The sequence below is a fragment of the Adiantum capillus-veneris genome, chromosome 1 (assembly GCF_014529385.1).
Source record: "Adiantum capillus-veneris isolate H3 chromosome 1, ASM1452938v2, whole genome shotgun sequence".
NCBI lineage: Eukaryota > Viridiplantae > Streptophyta > Polypodiopsida > Polypodiales > Pteridaceae > Adiantum > Adiantum capillus-veneris.
Window position 1 is genome coordinate 62,720,066 of NC_140931.1, and position 15,925 is coordinate 62,735,990.

The 15,925-nt window shown below is 41.3% G+C and overlaps 1 protein-coding gene across 4 annotated transcripts in view; it reads left to right on the forward strand.

The window, feature by feature from the left end:
* LOC147464891 (uncharacterized) overlaps window positions 1-8,647 on the forward strand; it is a 42,691-nt gene extending 34,044 nt beyond the window's left edge. For 2 of the 4 annotated variants that reach the window (XM_086517011.1, XM_086517007.1), the window contains exon 3: window positions 7,046-8,647. In XM_086517011.1, the coding sequence (XP_086373137.1) occupies window positions 7,064-8,491 (1,428 nt within the window). In that variant the 5' untranslated portion in view covers window positions 7,046-7,063 and the 3' untranslated portion in view covers window positions 8,492-8,647. Of the gene's footprint in view, window positions 1-5,823; window positions 6,194-7,045 lie in introns of all 4 variants that reach the window. The other 2 variants (XM_086517004.1, XM_086517002.1) reach the window with 2 other exon arrangements.
* The last annotated feature ends 7,278 nt before the right edge of the window (window positions 8,648-15,925 follow it).

Below are 15,925 nucleotides of genomic sequence, written 5' to 3' on the forward strand. Positions count from 1 at the left end.
GGACCAGCCCATCTTTTGGTCCCCAATGAAGTGTCAAGCTTTCTTTCTCTCTCTTTAATTCTCTTGAGTGTTTGAAGTACAATTAAGAGTCAGTTTACGCTTCCGTATTTTTGTGACAGTAGCAGCTTTCCGGACCTTAGACGGCTCTGTAAAGTTCCCTCCAGCAAATGCTGCATCAAACTGTTGTAAGAAGGAGAGAGCCTTCGTTCGATCTTCAAATCCACGAAAGGTGTCAAACTGTACTACTGCACCACCTTCCTTGTATGGCTTTGGCTTCTCATAAGCTGTCAAAGGGTCCATAGGAAGTGCCTGTAACATAGGAACACAGACAGACGGCATAGAAGTTGCCGGACCAATGACTCTAGGGCTTGTAGATGCAATACTTGCTTGCTGATTTTGATAACCAGCCATATCAAAAGTGCCCTGTGGCATGCCAGAATTGCCCCGAATGCCCTGAAAACCGGGTTGCATGCCTAAATTGCCATACATGGGGTTTGACATCCAACTCTGTGCACCCCCAAACACTGTTTCTGGCGTATAAAGTTGATTTCCAGGCGAATAACCAGACATACTTTGGAATACAGATCCACTCCCAAAGTACCTAGGATGTACAGAGGTCGATGGGAAAACTTGTGGTAATGCCTGAAAAATGCTTCCCTGTCCGTTTGAACCAACATTTGGTTGCTGTAAAGTGGCGGACTGAACTGGTAATGCCTATGAAGCTGGCGTTTCCCCCCACCTGTTCTTGAACAACGGGAAGTGATCTTGGAGTCTCCATCGACTCCGCAAGCTGCGCTGGTGTTTCCATTGAATATGCAGTATGCTTGCCTTAAGCATGGATCTCAACAGGATCCGGAATCTGTGTAGGTTGCCCAACTTGTTGTGGTACAAAAGGAGGTTGCAAAAACTCCTTGAACCTGGGGTCCTGAAAATATCTTCATCCATAGAGGCAGCCGTAGGTACTTGTGGCTCAGCCATAGCAGGAGGAGGAACAAACACCCACCTCATGAACAATAGGGATCTGTCTCTCCTGCGTTGAAGACGCTTCCTCTCTCTTGTCTTCCTTTTTGTCAGCCATAATGCACCACACTGTGTCAACACCCAAACAGACCCTGGCTCACTCTTTAGGGAAAAAGTGATTCAAATCCTGGTGATAGGAACCATGAAATCGACCTGTTCATTGGAATAGGGCTGTAATCCACAAACTTTAAAATGCTTTCACCCAATTATTAGTCGCCCACTTTACCTGAACTTAATGACACACAAGAAAATAAAAAAACACAGGCAGATAAATGCTCCTGTGGCCGACACAGACACCCTGTTGGCCCCTAAGGTAGGTGCCCCTTGCGGTATTTCTTTTCAATTAAGAAGAGGGAAAACAACTGACAAAAGCTTACAAGCTGTCCTGGTTCACAAAGGCTACTGTTTTGGCCAAATTTCGATAGCATTTTGGCAGTATAACAATACCTGGTTAGTATCCCTGAGTAGGAGGTGTCTTGGTACCACCTAAATACACGCAAATCCATTGCTGAAACAGAATTTCAGCAAGCTGTAATTCCCTGGTTTTTGCCCTAAAACACTCCAAATTGCTTGGACAGTGTCCCCCTAGCTCCCACGGAGCTTCTGGAGCATAACAGTGAAGAAAACTGGCAAAACCCTAAACCTGCAATAAAACACAGCACGCTGTAATTCTCTGATTTACGCTCCGTTTTGCATGCCAATCACCTGTGTGCATAGCTTGCAGGCTCCCGCACCTTATGGGCTACTTGCCCTCAGAAAATCTTGAGAATTCTCAAGATATGTGTGTTTCCTCGTGAGTATCTGCTTGGGATTAGCAGTTAGCTAATCCTGGTACCTGTTTAAGAGGCTTTTGCCTCAGCCATTGAGCATGAAACCACACAAGTGTTCATAGTCATATGATCAGCCCACTAGTGGGACATTACCATTGCTCATAAGGAAGAGAGTGACATAGAGGGAGCAAGCTCTACCTCTAGTACATGAGAGACAGGGCAAGGCAAGCTTTCCATTAAAGTTGTCACCTGAAAATCCACGATAAAATTAAGAGGGAACAGCTGTCTTGCTTAAATAGTTCCCCAAAAAATCCCACGCTATCTTTGTGTCTCTGTGTGTGAGAGAGAACTGGCAAATCGACTTAGAACAGCCACGTGTCCCATTTGCCCCTTTTAAACACACTGTTCTAAAAATCTTCCAATCTGTAATGATTTTGACATCACCACTTTGGTGAAAATTGACCATCTCATCATTCCAGACAAAATGATTCAAACACATTTCTTGGTCAAAAATAGTAGCTCCTTAAAATTTAGGAGATGCTTCCATTGCATTCCCTTTGGTCATCTGACCATCTTTGTAGACTATGGCAACATCCAAAAATGTAATGTAGCCCATAAATCAAGTCATTTTCTACTGGTGATCCAAATTCGCTAGTCTCTTGTATTCTTGTCCATCCATAGTGCTAACTGGCCTATTTAGAACAACTAAATGTCCGGCCTTGGCCTATCGGGACCTTAACTGTCCGGCCATAACTCTCACTGGACATTCTTGTCCGTTTAGATTTCTCGAGGGGTTCAACAAATCAAATAAAAATCCCCCAAAAGAAAAATCAACAACTAAAGTTGCCACAGGCTCATGACAACGACTCATCCATTATCTTGTTATTTAATTACTACCACGCTGTTTCACATACACAAGCATTGTTCATTGATTATTTATGGTACAATGTTCGTTAAAACAGTCCTTCAAATATCACCCATACAATGATTAATCAAATTCTAACAAGGCAGTTCCTGTCATAATCAATGAATTTAATACAAGACTCTTGCCGCTAACCACGGACTTCCTCTACTTAACCAACAGAGCCTTTACAAAGGTTTTTCTTTGTAAACCGCGAAGTGCACAACTTCTCGCTACTCGAGAAGCATCCCGCTACCTGCAATGTATCTCGCTGCCTGCAAGGCATCCCGCTAACCATGAGGCATCCTGCTATCCGCGAGGTTCCTCCAACATACAATCAATAATTTCCCTTCATACAATTCTCAAACATAGTCATGCAATTTCTATTGCTAATCAACAGTCTTCATCAAACAATCTTTTACTTTCTCTATAAAAAATTACATGTTTGTTTCATGTGATTCAATCACGTTTTACGGACAGTTTATAGGTAATCCTAGGCTTAACACACTAAGTTAATATGCATAACAATGCATAATTATAAATACAGTTACTCGATTAATGATAGGTCCAATTGTATATCGCGTATTGTGTTGGAAGATGGTTGTTCATAGCTTCTCCTAACGTTGACCCCTGTGGTTGGACGTTGACTATTGGTGTAGAAGATGCTCCCTTCTGCATCTTCTTTGGCGCTGGGTTGTCAGAAGCTTCGTGTTACACGTTTCGGGACCATCATGTCGAAGTGGTGTAGCGAGAGAGATTGGCCGCCACGAGTACAAAAGAGTTTCTACTTTCTTGCTTGCTGAGAAGGTGGCAAGAAGAGAGAGAGCTCTGAAAACCGAGGGGCAACGCGCTGACGAAGAAGGTGATGGCTATGGAGAACTCAAGAGAGGGAGTCTCCTCAAGAGAGGGGAGTCGCCTCAAGAGAGAGCTTCAACCTCTGAGAGCTTCTGAGTGTGTGAAACTGAGGGGCTGGAGGCTCTTATATAGGCACCTGGGGTGAGGAGGGAGTTCTAAGAATAGCAAAAAGTTGACTTTGTTTTGGTAAAAATAGCATAACTCTCTTTAAACTACCTCGGATGAAAAAGTGTTCAATACGAAAGTTGTTCGTTTCGACGTTTCCAATAAAAACTCCGGAGAACTCCGTGGATCGGCCTTTTTTCGTGAGTGATTCAAAAAGTTCTCTCTTTAGATCTCCTTTTCTCAAAATTACTCCCCCTTCCCATAGAATTAGCCTAAATCTCTTCTAGCTTTTTCTTTGGTCAACTCTTATCCTAAACCATAGTCTAAGGCATTAATCTATCCTTTAGTCTGAACAATTTAATTGTCTCATATTAAACTATTGATTTTGGACATACAAAACGCCGTAACTAATGATTCTGGAGTCCGATTGACGATAATCGTAGAATGCGTCTTTTGATATAATTAAGTCAATGAAACACATCACTAAGATCAATTAATCATCATATCATGGTGCATAAAGCCTCACCGTAATTTTGATACTTGGTGAGCCTAAGGAGCTATTCCCAAACGAGGTCCATACATTGAGCCACGTGGACCAATCACCACTGTAGGCTAATCTATACCGCTTTTAGAGCCCGATGCATAAGCGTCGGCGCAGCGCAACGTCGAATTAAAGAGAAGACTGGTAAGCAGAGCGGCGGAAAGAAGGAAACGTCGTCTGAGTGTCAAGCAATCGATCCGACTCTTAAAAAAAAACACCTATGAGAAAGAATTTCTGACTGTCAAACAGTGGATTGCGATCTGACTTCAAGGTGCACTAATTGGCATCGACTATATTCCTATAGCGAGTTCGCCAACTCACACACGGTCAGATTGCTGCTCTGCAGACCTTTGAGATGGTGCCTACAATCGATCGCGATCCGTATAAGGAGGGCTACAAACTCACCGATTGATCGTGATACGTAATGGATGGATCGCGATTCAAGAACAAGCCTAATGAAGAAGGCCTTGTAGGCAGAGAAATAGCTGCATTGGGCAAGCGAGCAACGTGAGAAGAAGGCAGCGCTGGTTTTTTTGAAAGCGCCGATGAGCGGCATCTAAGAAAAGCTGACCAGCACTGCAGAAGCAAATTGACGAGAAGTTGTTCAAGATTTTTTTGGAAGGTGCGAGCAACCAGGAGGGGAGGTCGACGATTGAGCAGTGCGCTGCGAGGACGAGAGCGAGGAGAGGAGAAAAAGTGTGGCCTACAGATAGGTGGAACGAGCAACGTTCCAGAAAAAAAAAGCATGTGAGTAGGTTTGTGACGGAACGAGCTGATGAGTGGCAAATCAACGAATGAAGCAAGGGAAATGAATGTCTACAGAGAAGCGAATCGAGTGAATCAAGGAAAGCCAAGACGAGCAGCAATGATTCCTCGCGGCTTGCAAGCTCTTGTACGAAGCAGGTTGTGATTGCAAGGAAGATACAGCAAAAAGCTCGCGCATGAAATAAAGACAAGAAATTTTTTATATACAAATATAAAGTTATTTGTGTTATTGAAATTCAGAGGTTTTTTATTTACTTGGTGAGCCCAATGTCCGTTTTCAGGTTCTTGAGCTCACAATCGGCCACACGGCGGTCACATTTAACCAAAAAAAGCTGTATCTTACTCCATTACCAATGTGAATTTTCCATAGGAGACCTTGCTGAAGGAAACGTTGTCGTTCTCTTGAAGGTTCTGTTTGTTCTCTAGCCAAAAGCCAACCAAGCACACTATTGGTCCCACAGTACGAGGAGGTCACCTTCTACTAGCCTAACACATATACATGGAAAAATTAAACACAAGGAGATTTCTAGTCGGGGGCTCGAGGGAAAGGCCTCGTTAATCTTCGAAGTGCTTTGGCCATATGTCAAATCCCCTTGAAGGCATATGCCACTACCTTGGTTGACATGTATGTCTGAAATGTTGTCTCTTGAAATGCATTGATTGCGGGATATGCCCAGCCAGGACTGGGCCACGAAGCTCTGGCTCATTGGTTTTAGGATGCAAAGTGAGGGCAGTTCTCGCACTACGTAGAAGTCCAATACGTCTATGATGTGGAACATAAAGTTAGCTCGATCTGCTTCTCTTTAAGTTTAATCTATATCCTGCATCTTTTCTACTTGTCTTAACGTGTGTTTTGTGTCTGACAGGGAGGATATATATTCACAATAGTGGACGTTTCAATTGCACAAGCACGACTTCAACTCGACAATACTACAAGGTTCGTTATCTGTATCCAGCACCCCGTGACTATGAGTTTGCTTGGCGCAACACATAAACGCTATGGGGCAGGGCACGGCTTCCGTTTCTTATAATTTTTGGAGAGACCACAGTGCCAGCTCTCCACCATACTTTTGTATGGCACCTCTGCATGACGTGCACTGTATACTTTGCAGTTTCAATCGGTGACATTTCATTGCAAGACGATATGTTTAACTATTCACATTGCTTTTTTGTAGCTTGATTCAACCATTGTCCGTCGGCTTGCACAATTGGATCACATTCGTACATGATTATCAGGTCGGTAGTGTAGTTCATTTTTTATAGTCTGTTAATCGACTATGCTTGATTGAGAATAAGACGGGTGTCTCAAAGATGGTTCCCACGATTTAGAGACTAAATGGTCGATATTACTAGGTTGAATGATGCAATCTGCAAATAACTACCAAAGTAGGTTTTGCTCGATTCAATTATCCTTTTTTAGTAGGTCTTTGTCGTATATGGAGCACTATGGGACACAACTTGCTTCTTCCCAATGCTCATCAAGTCCCAAGCTGAGCTATTCTTGGTGCCTATCAATAGGTTCTACTCATTTTCTCATGTCACCACAACAAAACCCAAGGCGACAACAATCACAACCAACTAACCAAGTAACTAGTTGCGCTCCAGAATCTATCAGCTTATGTACGGCAAAGGCCCACCAAGCAAGACTAGTTTAACTTACCCTTCATTTTGCTATGAACTCTCAAATGATATTCGATTTTCTGATTCGATTTTTCCAATAAAAACCTCTAAAACTTGGCCAAAGTATGAACTTCAAAAATACTCTTGGAAACATCTAAATGCTTTTATTGATAAAGGTCAGGCATGTTACAAAAAGAAAGGCTTACGGCAAATTGTGTCTGAAATTGAGCCTCGCTCAGTATGGGACGAGTCTGGGTGCTCTACACACCGTTTGGATGATGAACATCTTCAGGCCGTCTATGACTGGGATGAGTCTAATACGAAGGCGATGTTGACTCGTGTCCTTGCTCACAAAGGAAATCTCAACTAACTCTAAAGTTATCTATTGCTGAGTGCCTCCATTTCTGACAGAGGACTTGATATCTAATCTCTTTCATTTGCTTATCAACGATGTTATGGCATATGCAGTAAATGCAGTACTGATCAATGTCAATGACAACCAATACCTCTGGCTCTTCCTCAACTCCCGCGTCCCCATCGGCACGCCTGCGTGCTGAAGGCAATGTTCTCTACAAGCAAGCTTTGGAAGGAGGTTTCTGCATCACAATCAAAAGAAGCAAACTTGCTCGTGCACTTCAGCTTTACAAGGAAGCTCTCAATGCCAGCTTGTCTGATGACGAGGTAGCCTCTGCTTACAAGAACCTTGGCATGCTTCAGTGGCTCTTTTGCAAAGTTGAGCTGAATGAACAGCTTTTGCAGCCTAGACACGGTCAGGATGGGCAGCTCCATATTACTAATGCTAAACATCTGTCTGTGTGCAAAATCTATCTTTTCAATGTTGTTGAATCCCTTTCCAGAGCAAAAGAGCATGGTGCAAAAGCCAAACCTCAGCCCTGGCTTTATCAACTTGAAAATGTCATGAACAACATTGTTGAATGGGCCTCCGAACAGACATCGTTGCTTTCTGTTTCTCATAGCCCTCTTCTTCAGTATGTATCCCAGGCATTTGATAGTACTGGTATACCAATAAAAGTAAAACTTCGTGCTTACAAGAGCTATGCTGATGCTCTTTTCAAAGAAGCTCTCTGCATGACGCTTCCAGATAAGAGTTTGGATCACAAGGGCTCCCAAAGTTTACTCCATGATTGCTGTGTTCCATTAAGGAAGGCGGCCTCTTGCTCTGTCACAGAACAAGCTGAAAAAGTCTTGCTTCATGAGATCCAGGAGCTTCAAGAGTCTGTGAATGTGCACCTTGCCATTTGTGAGGCTATGCAAGCTATAGCTTTAGGTGATATTTGCATCTCAGAGGCATTATTGGATGAAGAAGAAATGGATATGGAGAAAGTAAAGGATGCACTAGACTGCTACAGGCATGCATCGGCAGCGACACGCGAGCTGGACATGGAGACTGAGGCCATGGCTATCAGCAGGATTGGAAGGATGTATGCCAATGTGCTGAAATTGCCCAAGGAAGCCCACAAGTACCATTTTCAAGCATTGCGGCTAGCATTGACAGTAATGTCCCCGAGCATTGCAAGGACAGAGTGGTATCAGTATTGCTTGGACCAGGTAAAGGCACATCAAGAGAGGGTAGCTGCAGAGGAGGAGGAGAAACATGAGAAGGGTCGTCAGCCTGCGATGCAACGGCTGAAAGACGAAACACAGGCTCTAAACAGAGAAGCAAGCAAGGGGGCAGAAGCTTTTTTAAAGCATGTGTATGAAGCGCATCCACATCCTGATCTGAACAGGAATGTGGTGCCTCTTCTTGGGAGCAAGGACAAAGTAAAGGCTAGCCTTAAGAAAGCCCTTCTTCACTATCATCCAGACAACAATGTTAAGCATGGAGAGGATTGGAAAGTGTTTTGTGAAGAGATTTGCAAACATCTGAATTATATTTATGCCATGTATAAATAAGGATTTTGCTCCAAATAAGGATTTTGCTTCTAAATCAATCATAATTTGGGCTTTACCCCTAAAAACATAAATTTACGCGATGTGATCTCAACATGTAAATTCATTTGCTGGAATCTCTTGATGTGAATAATGGAGAAAGTTGTTTTGAGATGTAAATTCTGACAAGCTTTGAAGTTTAAGCATTCTTGAATATAAAAAAACACAAAGCTAAGTGAGGAGCTGTATTTGATTATGGAAAGAAGCATTATATGAGCAACCCTTTAGGGTGTACAGAAAGTCAATACACATGTACTAGGAGGTGACAAAGCATGAAAAATATAAGGTGTACTATTGACAAGACCACCATAGATAATAACAAAAAGTGTGTTACCCTAGTAACCATAGCCCTTCCAATCTTCAACCATTCTCAGCATGACAGTTTCTATCAACAACTCATGGAGATTATAGACCTGAGTGATGGGACTAAGAGATTTTATCCAGCGTTTGCTTCAATTTGTGGGACGTCCTGCCTCAATACGTTCCTCCATCTCACTTGCTGAGTTAAAATGCGCTTTTACTAACTCATGTTCATGGACTTAAACACCTGCAGTCATAGTTAGATTGAGACATTTTCTCATGTAGGAAAATGGAGTCTTTCTCACTGTTTTTCATATAGTGCGTAACATCATGAGCTTCCGTTGAGGAGAGGCACCGTATACCTAGCTAGTTGTGATTGGGGGCAAGGGACTACCGGCCCCCCCACTAGGCCGGCGATCCCTTGCACCCCTAGTTGCACCTAGCTAGGTATGTTATGCCTCCCTCAGAGAAGCTCATGATGTTGTGGTGGTAAGTCACAATGTGGGAATTATTGTGAGAATTTGTCCAAAACTTCGTGTGGTTAATGCAAAAGACAACCAAGCAAGGAGACTAGGGCACGTCACTTGGAATGATAAAAGTGTTGCTTTCTTATTAAAGTGTAATCCAATTGATCTTGCTAATTAAATTTGCAATTGATAAAGATCATCTTTTGTATGACACACTGCTTATATGTACTATACATATCTTTGTATACATTGATGTGTAAAGACATAGTATTCATAAGTAGGTGTGGAGCTATGTTGCACATATTTTTTTCTTTATCAAGTCAAAAGCTTTAGAGTTAAATTATAAGAGAGTCACAAAAAATTACAACGATATACCATTGTGGGGTCCCTACCATAGGCCATACATATCATCATTTGCATACATAAAAGGGCAATAATCCATAACACTCCTAAGCATTCACGGCAGTGACCTAGTAACATTCTCTATATGAGCAATCAACCTTTCTCCATTGGCCATTAGACTAACCAGTTCATCCCAGCATCCGAGGTGTCATTGATAATCTAGTGGACATTGTCATAGGAGCCTTCCATTATCACATGTTGCTGCTTGGTGATGTTAGCTTTTTTTTAGAATCCTAGACAGTCAGTTTGTGCAACTTCAACTGGTTCATCTGCAGGTTAACACAGGAAAACAATTTTCTCAGACTTGGTGTATGGTAAGCCTGATCAAAGACCTTACCATACCTTTCCTTCCAAATTAACCATAGAAACTTAGCTCGAATCTTATTCCAATAACAAGACAACACTTTAATGGAGTTCCAAAGCAGAAGTTGTTGCCTAACCCATTTTATAACTTAGGCCACTCGAAGGGACTTCTTACGTTGAAATTTCTTTTGTTCCTCCCTCTTCTTCTAGGCTTTAGGCCCCTCGACCGGAACCTGCAAAACTCAAAGGTTAGACCAAAACCCAAAGGTCACTCAAATGTTCCTAATGTCACACACAGATGCAAATACCACATAGAGGAACTCAATAAATTTTGGCTTTGATATAGAGATTGGAATGGACCACCTTTCTAGGACAAGTAAATCTGTGACTGGCCAGACGGACGAATTGATCGGATGCATTTATGACCTCGATGCAGAAACCCTAAACGTAAAATCCGTTACATTTTAGGACAGCTTAGGAAGTGTTCTGGCAACAATCTGAGCCTACTCACAGGACATTTGTGTCCAGGCACTTAGTCAATTGCATACCCCTTGATTGCACACGATCGCTGCCGATGTCTGAAAGGTATAGGCATTGGAGAGTGGTCACATTAAAGGACTTTAGCATTAGAATAAGCCTAGGTAGTTTATCACCATGTGAAGCACCTCTTATAAGTAAATTCTAACATTAATAAGTAACCATCATTTAATGTAGTCGTAGGACATCAATGTGGCTCCCTTGCACTACTTGACCTAGACTCCATGCACTATGTTAATTCTCAAGTCAGTTGCCAGTACCCGCGGCCGGCATGCAGAGCCATCTGGCATTTTCCATCTCTATCAGTACCCTTGCGTTTTCGAACCCTCTTATCGTTTTTTGGCACCATCAGCCTACTCCTAGCATTAGTATTTTCGGCCATCAAGTAGTCCGTCCTTCAACGTTAATTTTAGCACCATCAGATCAACCTTTCAGTTTCAGGTCTCATCAGTATCAACGATTTCAATTTTCAGCCCATAGCCTCGTCGGCACTTGCAGATTCAAGCTAGTTGCCTTAGCATTTTCAGATTTCAGCCTTAGGCTCTCCCTACCGTCAAGTCTCCCACATTCAATGCATGATCCCATCAGCATCTTAGCCTCTAGATCGATTGTATCAGCAGTTGTGCAATCTTAAGCAAATATCACTCTAGCAATAGAGTGGGAGGCCCTTGGAGAGGGGTTTGGGACCCTATTTGGTGTTAGCCTTCTCTATTTCTCTCTCTTACACTCACAGAACCTTCATGCACAATATCATCCCATCTAGATCCATTGTATCAGCAGTTGTGCAATCTCAAGCAAACACCACTCTAGCAATAGAGTGGGGGGGCCTTGGAGGGGGGTTTGGAACCGCATCTGGTGTTACTTTCTTTCTACCACATAAAACAAGAAATAATCTCAAGGTAAGTGGAATTTCATTCTAGGAATGGCATGCGAGTTATGTCCACTAATTAATTGTGGTAAAGTTTAACAAATGTTAAACATTTAATAAATTTTAAATATAGATAACGAAATGTTTCAATGAGACATGAAACTAGAAAATGACAACTTTTAAAAACTATCCTTTCAGCTTTAAGTTGACATCTTTTTCTTGGGGATCTAAATCAAAACTATCATAACCCACTTAGCACTACAATAATTACCTCTCCAAAGCTTTAAAAACCCAACCAAACATTAAGGCCTTTGCCTTCGATGCCCGTGTCTTCTAAGATGCCTCCTTAGTTTGAATGTGAAGCGGTTATATTCAAAATTCATGTCTCTATCAATGAGTGCTAGCTCAATTGGAAGAGTCATAACCTATGAGTTCAAAGGTGGTGGGTTCAACACCCCTTTACTGCTTGAAGACATGTCCTATCCCTTAGGGACGTTCCGTGTGTGGTTTGGCCAACCTTATCCACCGAGAAGACTCACCTTAAGAGTCAAGTTGGCTCCACATACGGGAGTTGGGTGTGTGTGTGTTCAATAGTACTTGTAATATTCAAAGTTGGGAGTTGTGTGTGTGTTGCGATTTCAAAGTTGTAGGTAATTCTCAACAAAACAAAAAATCATCTCTTTGTTTCTCTCTCTCTCTCCCTCTCCCCCCTTGCTTTATGGACATCCATAGAATCTACTTTTTGCTCCCTACATATGAAAATGGCCCAAAACAATGAATGGTCAAAGACACGTAACCTACAATACATACTATACGACTATTTACTTAGTAAGAAAAAAACACCTTGGATGCTTTTGGAAGAGTTTGTAAATGATGTGCTTTTTGCTTTATAGAATGCCCAAGTGTATGAATGTGAAGCACATAAGCTACAATTGGATTTCACGTCCATCGACCCTTCTTAAGGCATTTTCTACTTTGTATGAAGGTCCAAAATTTTATGAAATTGTTATTAAGAGGACTTGCTTTAAAAATGCCCTTCTATAAGAAACACGATTGGATTTCACATCCATCGACCCTTCTTAAGGCATTTCCTACTTCGAATGAAGGTCCAAAGTGATTTTGTCATTAAGAGGACTTGCTTTAAAAACTGCCCTTTTATAAGAAACACTAATAAATAGGGTACATAGAAATTGAGGTGGAGAATATTAAGATGCCCATCTAATTAATGTCATAGTATTGAAAATGGGACAGTTTAATGTAAACTAAAATGTTCTTCTAGTCTTCATGTCCATCTAAGACTCTAGCTAAAATCTTTTGACCTATACAAAGGCTTGTGAATAGAAATTCTAGCAATAATGATCACAAATATAGGCCTAGTGCCTTAGTATATTCTTCAACAAATACGTGATCACCTCCTTCCTCTCACATTCACCTTTGGGCACAAAAGGTCATTGTTATTGGCTTTCTAAAAGAAGCCTTAGGGGAGTGTGTGGTGAGGAATACTTTCAATGTTTTCAATGATGATTGAGAGTTACCTTAAATGTTATTTCAGATTTAAAACAACAAATGACAGTCTTGACTTTTCTTGCATTCTCTTGTTTTAGAATGTTAAAGTGAAGCTTCACCTTGCATATTTCTAGTAATTCACCCCAAAAAAAAACACACACACACACACATTGATGAGTTCTTTTTATTTCACAGCCTCACATGGCTTGACTTTTCTTGTATTCTATAAATTAAATCTAATCAATATTAGAGAAAGTCTCTTTTATTAAGAGGTTGTTGACTGAATTTCCTCCTCATAGAAGCAAAACGAAAATACTAGGATAAATTTTTAAGATGTTTGAACTATTTTCTCACATATTTCACCGTTTTACTTTCCTTTACCATGGTTTGCAACCGGCTAGTCTCGATTTTCAATCGGCTCAAGGCTAAGCTAAGACAATCCTTTCTTGAACACCGATTTTAGTTAAACTCAACCTAATGACTTTATCACTTTCTTAATTTTTTAGAAAGCCAATGTGACCCTTTCACTTGTTATTCAGTTGAGCGGTGTTAGAGCTACTACAATCTAAAGAGGTGCACTTAGCCTCAACCTTGTTTGTAACAAAGAACGAGTGCTTTAGGATCCTTGACTATGCTTGAATGAATAAAGCAAAGCATTTTATATAGTTATATTCTAAAGCATTCAAAAGTTTGCTTGTATATAAAAAGAAATTTTTTAATGATCACATCTCAAATGCACACTTTTCAGCTAGCTTCTCTCTCTCTCTCTCTCTCTCTCTCTCTCTCTCTCTCTCTCTCTAGTCAATGTTCGGAAAAAATTATTTTCACAAACATTTAAAAATCCCTCCAAGACAAATCTAAACCGGAAATTTTACAATACTAGCCGGTATTTTTGCAAAATTACACTATTTTCCATGTATTTTAAGCGGAATTTTCTCCTTCTTGCCTTCCTCTCAACCAGCTACTTTGATTTTGCAACCGGCTCAAGGCTAAGCTGAGGCACACTTTTCCCGAACACTGCGAGTCTCAAGTGTTCTTTCTTCAAAGGCTCAATGTGTGATTGTGAGGGACAAAGGGTGTAGGATGGTGGACACGTGTCCTCTTTTGTTGAAAAGAAAGGTTTTATAAAGATTATATCTCTCTTTTATAATGTAAAGGAACCTTTCCATCATTGTATTTTGGTCCCTTCTTTTAATGCTCACTTAGACTTCCTTGTTTTCTTATTTAAGAAAAGTTTTATAAAGATGATATATTCTTTTTATAGTGTAAATGGTCTTTCCATCATTGTAACTTGGTCCTTGCTTTAATGCTCAATTGACTTTCTTTTATTCTTTTTTTAATTTGTAAATGAGTCCTTTAATTTAAAGATCTAAGGACTTTCTTCGTAGAACCTTCTTGAAATAATTGGCATTGCTCCTCTGTTGTGTTGGCAAGACCCATAAGCTTGACCATTCTATCAGAAGTTTCCCAAACTTGATTGCGCTTATTTGCAAGCTCGCCATTCGAGCCATTGTCAATAGTAGCTTTGCATAAGTGCTTCTAGGTTTCCAAAAGGTTACCTGTCTTGTGGTTAAAGATGTTTTGAGCGTCATGTCGATGTGAGCGGGATGGAAATACACACAACGTCTCTATAATCACCCAACACACACTCTTGGGATAATACACATACACACTATGGGGCACCACTTGGCTTACACAACCCACCTGGCCGAGACAGGGAACACATCGATGAAATGAGAGGAGAGAGACTATCCATTTGCCCACTCAACACAGACACACACACACACACCCCCCTCCCCCCCCCCCCCCCCCCCCCCAAAAAAAAAAAAAAAAAAAAACTCAACTCAAAAGAGGAGAATTTCTTATGTTTAGATACAATTGAGCTTGGGCCAACACCAATGGGAGAAATAGCTCACACAATATGGATGAAATATGCCAGATACGATCACAAATTTGAACAAAGGCTTCGCTCATAGGAGAAACTTACACAGCCAAAACAGCAAGAAAAAGTGAGGAATTTGGTAAAATGAACAGCACCATTGCGTCTGGAGCGGCCAAAAACCCTAGTCTACAAAATCAAAGTGCTCAAATCCGACCTCGGATGAGCAGTTTATGGCCAAAACAGGCTCCAAAAACAGTAAAAACTCAGTTGCGGATATTCCTCCTCTTCTCTCCACATTTTTTCTGGTCTTTCTCTCAGGTTTTTTAGTTCCCACACTTAGCTTTATCCCTTGGGCACCTTTGGCCTTTTAGTTGACCTCAAACGGACCCCAAACATGCAAAAAACTGACCATGCAGTGCATTTTTGTTACCTTTTTGCAGCATCCGCAAACCTGGCACTCAGCTTTTTCCAATAATGCATCCCGCAATCACATGAAGTGGCCCCCAAATACAATTCTCATGATGAACTTTCTGCATAATCATCACAAGAAAACACCCACGTTGTGTCCTCGCTTACCCACATGCAAGTATTGACCCCATTCTACCTCCTGACGCCACTAGATGCCATCTGACGCACCTACTTACCTCATATCCTCGGTCCGCGGATAGCTTTCTCGAGAAGTTTTACACGCTACCAAATCCTCATTATTATAGAAAAAACACACTGGTACTGGTGATAATGAAAATCAAAGTACTATGTACAGGCTGTCCTACCTGTACACATGTGGGCCCCAGGTAACCACCTGGCTGTGAAAAATGCGCAATCCTTTATTCGATGCACCATGCATGTCTATGTACATATGCACCATCACTTCTTCCAAAAAAATCCTGACATAATTTGCCCATCCCCTAGCCTGCTAGATCATTCATGATCAGCAGCAGCAAAAAGAGATGCTCATTCCACTTGGATCCCACACAAAAACACTTAGCATTCCCTGTATCGAAATCTTAATCTAGCTTCCACCTGGTTTCCAAGGAAAACCTGTAGAGATTCCATATATCAACCTTGCATCAAGAAAACCATAAATTACTTTGGCATAGACTTGCATGTGCAAATATATCTCCTTCTCCATA